The 13,326-nt window shown below is 32.3% G+C and overlaps 1 protein-coding gene across 1 annotated transcript in view; it reads right to left on the reverse strand.

The window, feature by feature from the left end:
• Positions 1 to 210: 210 nt before the first annotated feature.
• Positions 211 to 13,326, reverse strand: part of GYG2 (glycogenin 2) — a 47,866-nt gene continuing 34,750 nt past the window's right edge. The window contains exons 3-7 of the mRNA XM_044669281.1: positions 5,493 to 5,520; positions 4,657 to 4,767; positions 4,214 to 4,321; positions 3,776 to 3,883; positions 211 to 1,130 (exon numbers count right to left, since the gene is read on the reverse strand). Of these exons, the coding sequence (XP_044525216.1) occupies positions 969 to 1,130; positions 3,776 to 3,883; positions 4,214 to 4,321; positions 4,657 to 4,767; positions 5,493 to 5,520 (517 nt within the window). The 3' untranslated portion in view covers positions 211 to 968. The remainder of the gene's footprint in view (positions 1,131 to 3,775; positions 3,884 to 4,213; positions 4,322 to 4,656; positions 4,768 to 5,492; positions 5,521 to 13,326) is intronic.

Genomic DNA, 13,326 nt, shown 5'->3' on the forward strand with positions numbered 1-13,326 from the left:
TGGTCATATGAAATGTAAAAACATCCATTGCAGGTTCCTAAAATACAGGATCTTTTGAGAGCTTCTCATGAAATTGAGCAGCCCAGTCTCATAAAACTGAGAATTCCTTTGAATCTATTTAAAGAGTTTGTAGAGCACCATGGCTAAATAAGTTAGTTAAAACTGAGGTAGTGAGTCTTAGATATTGATAAGGGCAGGGGGATATAGAGTCACTTCAACAGAAACTGAAAATTTACTTGTCTTCAAGCAAAGGAGATTTCAGATATTGCAGCAATGAACTAGTGCCTGAAAAACTGAAATAAACTATGACTTCTTCAGAAACATTATGGCAGTTTCTTTATATAAGACGAAAGAGGCTCATTTATCAGTCAGGTGAACATTTCTCTATATGGTATGTCCAAAATCAGAGTTCCTAGCAAAGACATCAAAAAGGACCATTAAAACTTAAGACTGAAAGTAAAATCAAAAAGGTAAGTTACTGAAATTTAACTTTGCCTTAAAGAAATGGGTCCATTTATCTTCCATCTTTCCCAGATCACCAATTTCACCTTTTAGTATTTTTAGAGAAATGAGAACAGTGAGGCTGATATATGATTTTCAACTACACTAAGCATCTATATTTTTGTACCTGAATAGATCTACATTTTAGATATCCTTCTTGTTATAACACATACATTTAATAAAGTCTATGTTTATGTCCATAATTTTGCTGGCAAGATTAAGTGAGGTACAGATTCAAAAATGAAAACAAAGTTATTTATCTTGGATCAGCTAGGCATTTCAAGTCAGACTTGAATTTTCTGTACTACTTGTATTAGGCACTGAAGTTGGCTGAAAATAAATAGAGGCACATTGTTTAAAAGGCCTTACCCATTACTAAGGGCTAGAAGAGACTATTTGTCATTTCACAGAAGCATGAGCAAGATGACAATGGCATTTCCATTAGAATACAGATACAACTGACAGGACTACTGTAAAAATCTATCCAATTTTTCCTGAATACGGGCAAAAGCGTCTTTTCCCATGTAATCTACTCGTCCTTCTTCCCATTTTCTCCTTTCCTCTTCTGCACTAGGTTCCTTGACTTTCTGTTTAATGGAAAGCTCTGTTAAGGAAAAGGCCAAATCAACCTAAAAGAAATAAGAAGACAAAAATCAGCAATTTCTTCTCTTGGTCATTACGAAGAATTATACTCTTGAAGCATGCTTATGGGAAAAGTCTTCTTGCAGGATCATATTAATAGTAAAGATTGCTAAATTATACATTTACCAACTTCTAAGCATTTTGATGATTTTCATAGCACATCATTTTTTCCAGATTAATATTTGACTTAAAATTCCACAAAACTATGCATGTGTGCATGCGCGCGCGCACACACACACACACACACACACACACACAGAGTAATTCAAAACTCATAGGAAATGACTTCAGGATTAGTTGAAAAAAGACTTTTTATGTCTCCACATAAATATAAAATCCTATAATATTCTCTCAGATTACTTAAGAAGAAAAGGTTAATGATACTGATTAACTTATAATACTTTTACCACTTCTTTTCAGGCTATATGAGAAAAAAAAGAAAAGGCAGGAGAAATATTTATCTATGTCTTTCAAAGATCCTTCTGTTGACAATATTACCTAATGACTTAAATGTATAACTACATAATGCATAACTTTAGTTCCTTTTAAATTGTACATATATCCAGTTCATTCTCTGCTTGATACCTGTGATTATTGTTTATAAATGGCTCTGCCTCCCTAACTGAATTGCTTTAGTTAGAATGGAGATGTTCAAATTCTGAAGATCTGGTATCTTTAAGGCTTTTCAGCTGTTGGAAAATGGGAAGTATAATTTGCTAGTACATGGATTACAAAAGGTTTTTCCTTATGAGAATCACCTGGAACTTCATTAGAAGGAGACATAAGATTCCATGTTCTCTGATAGTGATAGATCACAGTCAACTCCAATTGTCATTCTATAGAATTAAATTCAACTATTTATCAAATTTATCAAGAACAGGCAAAAGAAAGGTAAAAACTGGCATCTCTCCCTCAATCTGTACTTAACTCCGCCATGTATCAGCCATTGTTTGCAAAGTAGGACTATTCGATCAATTCATAAGCATTCACTAAATATCTATTATGAGACAAACAACAAGGAATGGGAATTTGACAAAAACAAAATGGTAACTGCCCTCAAAGAGCTTATGTTCTTTTATCTGGCTTATTATGAAAAAAATAACAATACACACATAGAGAGAAATAGGTCATTTGTCAAGTCAGTAATAAACACCCGTAGGAAGAGAAAAGCATTATCTCTGTTACAAAGCCCATAACTTTAAATCAAAAGACGAAAATTATACTGCTGTTGGAATAGCTAATGATAGCTGTTTCTGTAGCCTCTGCACTCATAGAATCATCGATCCAGAGTTAAACAGAAACATGACCTTTCTAATAGGTCTAATTTAACTCTTAATTTTTGCCTGAAGAAACTGAGGAAGCCTCAGGAGGTTAAGTGCTTTGTCTAACATCACAGGAGTGGGCAGTGATATAAATTGGGTTTCAGCCTTTTGAATTTGAATCTAGAACATTTTTACCTTCCCACATTGCCTTCCCAATAACTAAGTAAAATCATATACATCCAAATGTTGTTCTTGCTCCAGCTTATAACAAGTTTCAGAATGAAGTAGAAAATAAAAAGCACCAGTAGAGGATCAGAAAGACTAAATTGGCATTCAGTATATTCACAAAATAAATCCTTAATTTTCCAAAACATTTAGGCCATTGATCACAAAAGCTTAAAATATATTAATGGACCTTGTAAAATTCTATTCCAAGGATCCTAGGGAATTTGGGTCATGGAAATCTTAGTGAATAAAAAAAAATAAGACATTTTAACTTGCTAAAAATATTGCTACAACTAAGCAATATTTTTGAGCCTTCAATATTTTTATACTATTTTAGGGAGCGAATGTCTCTCTAGCATTAAGATTGTCTCGGGGTTCCTGTTTTCATCATTTGGGGCACCCTGTGGCCTGTGGAACATAGTTTTGGAAGTGTTGAACTAGTAAGATCTTTCACAGAAGCTACTATTAAAAGACCACCAAATCTGTAATGCTTTTTTGGTTTATAAATCTCACTTCAAATTTACTTTACTCTCAGCTATGAGATCAGCTCTCAGTCTGTACTTTGTCTTTTCTTTTTCATTTAACTAAAAGCTTTGAGGGTAGCAGGACCCTAAGGAAAATGGTAAAAACATGGTCTCTGTTCTCAGAAAAGGAATTTTCAAGAATGCTTCCTTAAGAAAGAAAAATATAAAATAAAACACACATTATTTTACTCTCAGAGATGCATTCCTTTCTCTTTCCCAGTCTACATATCTCCATCTCTGAAAAACATTACACTAATTTGTAATCAGTCACAACCTCTTTGTTAGCAAATGAGTTGACTTTCATGCTTATTATAGTAGAAGATACAGTACTATCTTCTCCAAACAATAACAATAAACCCAACCCCTGATTTTTCATTTCATATGTCTTACTATATTATTTTTTAAAGTGAACATAATATCATAGGCTAGATTAAATGTTCAACAATTAGGTCATGCAAAAAATCAGTTATCTGAAGTAAAATCTTTACTGGGGACAGGATTCCACTATTCAAAGGGAGATTAGCATGCTCTCATCTTAGCAATATAAGAATAAAAAATATCAGTAGAACTGATTCATTGTGAGCATTAGAAAAGGTGGGACATAAAAGTTGCATATATCACCTCCAAACTGTGTAGAGAAACAGGGTCACTGGTAAACTGTGCAGATGGTTCATTGTTTGGTTCCAGGAAACACTCAGGAGAATTGGATTCCTCTTTATGCATTGGCTGCTAAGAATATAACCATTTTACCATTAGTTAACAATTTATTCTTGGGTGATTAGGCACTACTCAAATTTGTAAAACTTATCAGCCTACAACAATTAAGATGAAGATCTGTTTTGAATTTTTTGGTCCTAGAAAAGACTAAAGAAATCATATTTATCCTCCCCTGCAAAAATAAAACCAAAACAATTCTGCTATGAAAGCTAGAATGGCACACTTTCATTTTAGTGATATCAGATTCAAAAATGTTGTTAATTAGTTGACCAAATATAACAATGTGGAGCTCATTCAACAAGTGTATTAAATAAGATAAGGCATAAAGGTTGAAAATATCACCTCCAAACTGTGTAGAGGAACAGGGTCTCTGGCGAACTGTACAAGTGGTTCTTTTTTTGGTTCCAGGAAACACTCTGGAGAATTAGGTTCATCTTTATGAATTGGCTGCTAAGAATGTAACCATTTTTCCATTAGTCAACAACTTACTTACTTTTGGGTCACTAGGCACTAATCAAAATTGTAAAACTTATTGACCTATAAGAATCAAGTTGGAGGTCTGTTCTGAATGGAATTCTTTTGGTCTCAATAAAGATGAAATAAACCAACCCCATTCCCACCCCTATAAAAAACCCTCAAACCTGCCATTAAAAGGTAGATTGGCATGCTCTCATTTAAGTGAGTGTCACATTAAAAATTAGTTTTAATTAGTTGACCAAATATAACATTGTAGAACTGATTGATCAAGAGTATTAGACAAAAAGGGACATTAAATTTGTATATACCACTTCCAAAGTGTGTAGAGGAATAGAGTCACTGGTAAACTGTACAGGTGATTCATTACTTGGTTCCAGGAAATACTCAGGAGAACTCTGTTCATCTTTATGGACTGGCTGCTAAGAATATAACCATTTTTTTCATTAGTTAACAAATTGCTCTTAATTGATTAGGTACTATGCAAATTTTGATACTTATCAGTCTATAAGAATCAAGAAGGAGGTTTGTTATAATTGGTTTTTTTGTACCAGAAGATTAAAAAAAAAACCTTTCCTAAACCTCACTCTACCCCCCCCACATTATACATACATACATACATACATACATATATATACATATATATATATGTATTATTGGATTTTCCACAATCTCAGACAAGGATTTTAGCAGAACAAATTTGTTTATAGTCTGTGGTAATGGATTAAATATGTTAAATGTAAAATAAAATCCTCTATCCCCAAACTCTCATTTTTCATTAAAGTCAACCTAATCTTCAAGTCTCTAAAGATTTTTTAAATTATTATATTCTTAATAAGACAACATTGAGAAAGCAATATTTTGATTTCCTACCATTCACAAGATTGATGAAGAGTTAGAGGGATCTTGAAGGGGTCATCTAGCTAAGCCCCTTTATTTTACAGATGAATAAATTGAGACCCATAGAGTTTAGCTTATTTATCCAAGGTCACACTAAGAGACAGAATTAGGATTTTTACTTCCTACAACCAACTTTAAATCTAGCATTCCTTCCACTGTACCATCCTTTCTTCTTTTCTAACATTTGCTTAAGGCTCAGGAAAACAAATAAATAACAAATTCAAGTCAATCATCCTTAATCAGTTACCAGCTTAGCCAAAGTATTTTGATAGGAGCTAGGGTTAAAAAGAAGAAAATTGAAAAGTTATTGCCCTCAAGGAGCTTATAAGCCAATAGGAAAAGAAAAGGAAAAAGGAAAATAATTTTTAAAATTACAAAACTAAATTATTAACTTTGAATGATCTAGAATTAAGTGTACTATAATTCTATGCAACTTATTTAAAAATGTCTAGATCGTCCAATACACAAATTAATAATTAATCATTTATTAAGCATCTACTATGTACCAGACACTAGGGAAAGAAGCACAAAGAATTCAACAATCTCTGTTCATAAGGAACTTACATTGTAATGGAAATGATATCAGTGCTTATCACATATATTTGCATTTACCAATCTAAACAAAACAAAAATAAATTCATAGTAAATACTATACAGAAAAAGGTTTTTTGCTTGTTTTTCTGACAATTCATGTTTGTGACTCATAGGTATTGCTTTGGTATGGGATGGAAAGAGAATAAGCATTTATTAAGCACCTGATATGTGCCAAATATGATATTTGCTAAACACTTTATAAATATTATGTCATTTTATCCTTACAACAATCCTTTGAGGTAGATTCTATTTATTAGTCCCATTTTATACATAACAAAATTGAGGCAGAGATTACAAACTTGACTAAGGTCACATAGCCATTAAGTTACAGAGGCCAGCTTTGAACTCATCTTCCTCACTCCAGTTCAGCACTCTATCAAGCTCCTCACTTTCTATATTTCATGTTCAATTACAATACTAGATTATATTGGTATAGTTCTAACATTGTAAAATCTATAAGTTTTGGTGACATTGATTCTGGTTCACAAAATTTATCTGCAGAAATCATATTATCAGAGAAAACAATCATCAATTGTAAAAATCAAAGTTCTGCTAGATCAGACCATAATCAAAGTAGTTAGAAAATATCTACAATGAGCTGCTTTCCATGTACAAAGGAAATTTCCATTGTAGTCACTAAAATATTCTTGTCCACCTCTGAAATAATCAACCAGAAAACATTTATTAGGCACCTACTAATGTGCTTGACACTTGAAATCCAAATACAAAAATAGAAATAATCTATCTCTTTAAATAGCTTATAGTCTATCAAATACACATAAGTGGAATGATGAGAATGAGAGGATTCCTAATGTGCCTATGACTAACAACAAGTCTTAAGAGTCCCAAATGTGGTTAAAATGATAAATCAGAGAGCCTAAGAAACCAGTTAACAAACTTTTCTCCCTAGCTACATTTAAAAATTTTTTTTCATGGGCATTGGTGTTTATGGAGGGATTCCATAAGGGCACTTTATAAAAGATAGTTTTGTGTTTAAATGATTTCAGTTTAAGCATGATTCTCAAAATATTGAGGTATCTAGGAAAAATATTAAAGAGATGGGTTTTAAAAGACTTTTCAGGAAGAGCAAAATTAGCTACAAACATATCCCATTACAATTAACTTTCCTCTCTTGCCTATCCCTGCTTTAGAGTCAAAAGATCAAAGGGCCATTTAGTATAACCCTCTTTGTCATGGGCGAGGACCACTAGAGAACAGAGGGGACAAGTGATTTGCCTAAGGTCAAAAAGCTAATAAATGGTGACTCTTGGTTTTGAAAACAGTTCTTCTTCCTACTTCTAAACCATTATGGTCATTAGCTTATAATATTTAGCAATAAAAGACATTAAGGTTTATAAAAACATTATATTTGAATCTTCCAATAATTCCATGATCATATCTAAAGTTCATAAATGTCAGCTGCAGTATCCAAACTCAAGTCTCTTAACTTTAAGTCCAGTATTCTCACTCTCATTAATTTCTTTTAATATGCCAGAATACTATGCAGTCCTTAATAAGTCTCTCATTTAAAGTCAAAGATTATATATATATATATATATATATCTTGTAATAACTAACTCAAATTCTGTTTTCTTCAGGGGGTCCTTCTTGGTTCCCCAGCTGTCCAATATCTTCTCAATCTCTGGTCTATTCTGGATATTTCTTGAATGCACCTAGTTATTACAAATTATCTTCTCCATTGAATGTGAGATCCTTAAAGGCAAGGACTATATTATTTTTACCTTTCTTTATATCCCTAGCACTTAGAATAATTATAGCTTATCGACTGTTAGGATTGCCCTTTGCAAAAATGTTCAGATTCCATTCATTATTTCTTCCTTTTGGAACTATGGGGCACAGGGTGAAGGGTGACACAGGAACTGTTCAATGTGGTACTTGGGACTTAATAAGAACCACTGACCTAGCAATATCAGGAAAATATATCATTGCTTAATGTATTATTGTTGGCATTTACCAATTCAGATAAATTCAAAACAAAAACTGCATATACTATTTAGAAAATGACTAAGGAAGAATGGAGAAACATTTTTACATGTCAGTGGGATCAATACAAACTTGGCAGGCTGAATCGTAGTTTTGTCAACTGAATAGTTTTTATAGAGTGTATGTAAGGCCAAAAACAACTTAATCATTCATAGCATTTTCCCCATTTTGTATTTTCATTTTCCAAAGACATTTTTAGGACAGAGGGAGAAATGAGAGAAGTGGCGTTGAGGAAGGGGAACACAGAAGAAAAGAATTGAAATTTGAGTAAAGTCAAGAGATTAGTTTAAGCAAAGAACTATAAAATCTTTTAATATATGGAATATTATGAATACACAGATAATGTTTACAAATTTCAACAATTTAAAATTTTATATTACAGTAAAAAATAATTGTACTAAATAGGAACTCACTCTCTATGATCTTACTCTCATGTTTCCATATAATGGCCATAAATAAACATTTTAAAAATAAATTCCCAAATTTTTCCAATTTATTTTAAAAGACTTATGATTCGGGCTAATAGTTGTCTCTTCCAAATGACTAAAAAACCAACGAGTGGTAAATTTTGATAAAATGTTTGGCCTAATAATGCTATTTTTAAATTTCAAACTTAACAATTTTTGAAACCATGGTTTGCATAAGGTCACAAGTATATTCTCATTAATATCAAAACTCCATTAAGAGGAGGGTTTTTTTTAAAGTGGTCTTTTTTTTTATTCTAATGACAATGTTTCTGTCCCAAAGTCAAAGATTTTTCTACTCTGAGTAACAGTAGCTGTCTAGCAAGACAAATAGCTTTCACAGATATTCATTAAGGAGTGTATGTTAGGTCCTATCATTCATTACTTCCCGGTTTAAAAGCTCCGGATAGGGACTATTTACCCTTTTTATCACATTACGTTGACTATTAATGTGTCTGTTCTTTCTACATTTGCTTTTATCCTACACAGACCTGACAATGCCATCCAACTGCTTCACTTCATCTTCTTTTTGGTTCTTTTTGAAAGCTAAATTCACAGACATAGAAATAGTGAGATTTGCACATTCAATCCATATTTCCACTTGTTTTATTTTTCTGTACTTATTTAATCTCATTTTGTACAAAGGTACTAGGGCCACATTTATATGGCTCAATCATAGAGTGATATTAATATTGTTTAAATCCCTCAGTTATATAAGTAGAATGATTTTTCATCTAAGAGCTGTATTAACATGGCAAGAGTAAAGCGTTTTAGGATGTTTTTTTTTAATAAGAATGAAGATCCAAGACGATATTAGAATGTGAATCAAATGTTGGCAGACATCAATAATACTAAAAGTATATTGTAAAAAAAATCAGAAATTTGGGATGAAAAATAGAAAAATTTGGATATGCCATCCCATTGTGCTTTACTTTTCCCCCTTCTTTCTAGACCCCTTGATGTTTAATTCCCCCTCCTCCATCAAAATGCAAGTTACTTTAAGGTAGGAACTACCTTGTTTGCTCCCCTGTATTTGTATCATCAGCACTTACCAAATAACTGGCATCAAGTTAATATTTAATAGGTACTTTCTCATTCATTCATTATCATTCATATATAAAATGCTAAATAATTCATCATGGCTCACTATATTTATGAATTTGTTTTCCTTAACCTTCACTTTTCCTTCCTCAAGCTTAAATTTACATGTGAAGTTTTGAAAAATGCTTCAATTATTGATTCTATCATTATTCATTCAAAGAGAAATTATATTGATACACAACTTGGCATAGAATGGCATTGCAACTGAGATCACTGACACATGTCTTTGAATATCTAGTAAGATCTGAAATAATTATTTGAAATTTTTGGGAAAAAACAGTGATCCTATATTATAACTGGTAATAGAGGTTTGTGAAATAGAAAACTCTAAAATAACAAGTTTTTTTGTAATTTATTGAATGCTTAATATACCCAAGGTCTGATAGAATGCTAAAGGAAAATATGAAATTATAAAGACATGAATCTTGCCATCAAATATCTTATGATTTAGATGGGATGCTACAAATAATCCATTTGTATATCATTATTCATACAGCCTGTCACTTAGTAAATCTCTAGTTAAGTGCTGGACCTATAATTTCATGGCTAAAATGATTTCATGGCTAATATAATTCCCATGAAGAGCTTCCTCCACTAATGCAAACCATTGTTTTCTCTGCAACCTACAGTCTAACCTAAAGTCCTAAGAGTTGAAATGACTAGAGCAGCATTACACAGCTTTATTATGTCATATGATGAGAATGAAACCCAAGTTTTCTTGCCTTTGAGGATGATTCTCTAAGTGGCTCAGAAGACAGAGTGCTGGACCTAGAGTCAAGAAGAGTTAGATTCAAATATGGCCTCATTCACTAATTGTGTGATCTTGGATAAGTCACTTAACCTTTGTCTCCCACAGTCTCTACATCTTAAAAAAGGAATAAAAATAACATCTACTGGGGTAGCTAGGTGGCTCAGTAGATAGGGGGTTAGGCCTGGAGCAGGGAGGATCCATGTCCAAATCAGGTCTCAAATACTTCCTAGCTGTCTGACCCTAGGAAAGTCACAACACCAGTTGCCTAGCCCTCATGCTCTTCTGCCTTAAAATGATACTTAGTATTAATTCAGAGACAGATGATATGGGTATAATAATTATAATAATAAACATCTACCTCCTAGGATGGTTATAAAGATAAAATGAGATAACATTTATAAAGTACTTTGCAAGCTACAAAGTATACACTGTGTGCTATTATTGTCGTTTTTCCTTAGTAACAAAAAAAAAGCAATTATAGTTTACTTGTTAATTTTTTAAAATAATTTTCCTAAGTGGTTTGGGTTCAGATTGCAACTAATACACAAAACTATATTTAATTTTCTATATCTTAAGTTTAATGTAACCTAGCCAACAAGGAGGCCAAATTCAGTCAACACTTTCAAATAGTAACAGGTATCTTCAAAGTATAATGGCTTGTTTAGAAACAATTATATTCTTAGTTATAAGGAAAGTCATAAATTGTTAAATTGACCTTTCCTGCAACAAACCAGACTTCTATCTTTAGGTGATGTATGTAATACAAAGATAATATTAAGAGAAGGATGAGAAATAATGCAATTCTGTAACTTCACAGCATTTGGACATTATTCACATATGTACATAAACAAATGATATTAACTCTAAATTGAAGCTTTTTTAGCCTGATATAAAACCATGTTACATCATCACTTGGAAAACTTCCTAAAGTTCTGATCTATATATCTAAAGAAAGACACAGTGATGCTGGGAAATGATCAAGGAGGGGTTTAGGAACTTACATTATGAAAATAGACTTTTTAAAAAACGAACCTTTCAATTTATACAAAGGAAGACTGCAAAGGTATACGCTCTCTATATTAAATTACACAAGAGATGGATAAAGTGTCTAGGATCCTTTTTGTCATATTCTGGAACTGAAAGAGTAAATCCCTTTAAAACCTAAAAGAAGTAAATTTAATACTGACAATACAGAAATAGTCTAAGACTGGCACTTCTGATGGACAATAAATTGGTACCAGAGTTGAATAGCAGGAAGTAAATGACTCAATAGACTGTATATAAGAAAACGAGTAGTGCATAGGTTCAGTGATCCTGTTGTATTTCAGACTTTCTGACCCTATTTGGGGTTTTTGTGGCAAAGATACTGGAGTGTTTTGAAATTTCTTTCTTTAGTTCATTTTACAGATAGAAAACTGAGGCAATGAGAGTTAAATGACTTGCCCAGGATCATCTAGCTAGAAAGTGTCTGAAACTGGATTTGAAGTTTTCAGACTACAAGCCTGGCACAATATGCACATTATCTAAGTGCCACAATGATCCTGAGTTGATTCCTTATACATAAACATATCATTTCAACGCCAATATTTTCCTAGCGATTTTATATGGCAATGGATCATGTAAAACTATGAAAGAATTAAAAAATCATGGGTCGAGAAAGAGGTAAGAGAGGTGAATGAAGACCTAGAAAAATTAGATTTAATTGATATGTGGAGAAAAATAAATAGGGACAAAAAGGAATACACCTTTTTTCAGCTGCACATGGCACATTCACAAAGATTGACCATGTTATAGGGCACAGAATCATTGCAAACAAATACAAAAGAGCAGAAATAATAAATGTAACCTTCTCAGATCATAATGCAATAAAAATAATAATTAGTAAGGGCACTTGGACAGGAAAATCAAAAACTAATTGGAAATTAAATAATATGATTCTCCAAAACCAATTTGTCAAAGAAGGAATCATAGAAACAATCAACAATTTCATTGAAGAAACTGACAATGATGAGACATCCTACCAAACTCTGTGGGATGCGGCCAAGTACTCAGGGGGAAATTTATATCCTTGAGTGCATATATTAACAAATTAAGGAGGGTAGATATCAATGAATTGGGCATGCAACTCAAAAAATTAGAAAGCGAGCAAATTAAAAATCCCCAGATGAAAACTAAATTAGAAATACTAAAAACCAGGGGAGAAATTAATAAAATCAAAAGTAAAAGAACTATTGAATTAATAAATAAGACTAGAAGCTGGTACTTTGAAAAAACAGATAAAATAGACAAAGTACTGGTCAATCTAATAAAAAAAAAAGGAAAGAAGAAAACCAAATTGATAGTATCAAAGATGAAAAGGGAGACCTCATCTCTAATGAAGGGGAAATTAAGGCAATCATTAAAAACTATTTTGCCCAATTATATGGCAACAAATATAACAATTTAGGAGATATGGATGAATATTTACAAAAATATAAACTGCCTAGATTAACAGCAGAAGAAATAGAATACCTAAATAATCCCATATCAGAAAAAGAAATTGAACAAGCCATCAAAGAACTCCCTAAGAAAAAATCGCCAGGGCCTGATGGATTCACAAGTGAATTCTATCAGACATTCAAAGAGCAACTAATCCCAATACTATACAAATTATTTGATATGATAAGCAAAGAAGGAGTCCTACCAAATTCATTTTATGACACAAATATGGTACTGATTCCAAAGCCAGGTAGACCAAAAACAGAAAGAAAACTATAGACCAATCTCCCTAATGAACATAGATGCAAAAATCTTAAATAGAATATTAGCAAAGAGACTCCAGCAAGTAATTACGAAGGTCATCCACCATGACCAGGTGGGATTTATAGCAGGAATGCAAGGATGGTTCAACATTAGGAAAACCATCCACATAATTGACCATATCAATAGTCTAACAAACAAAAATCACATGATCATCTCAATAGATGCTGAAAAAGCCTTTGACAAAATACAGCATCCATTCCTATTGAAAACACTGAAAAGTATAGGAATAGAAGGACCTTTCCTAAAAATAATAAACAGTATATACCTAAAACCATCAACAAACATCATATGCAATGGGGATAAATTAGAAGCCTTCCCAATAAGATCAGGAGTAAAACAAGGATGCCCATTGTCACCTCTATTAT

Source organism: Gracilinanus agilis, chromosome 3 (genome assembly GCF_016433145.1).
Source record: "Gracilinanus agilis isolate LMUSP501 chromosome 3, AgileGrace, whole genome shotgun sequence".
Lineage (NCBI taxonomy): Eukaryota > Metazoa > Chordata > Mammalia > Didelphimorphia > Didelphidae > Gracilinanus > Gracilinanus agilis.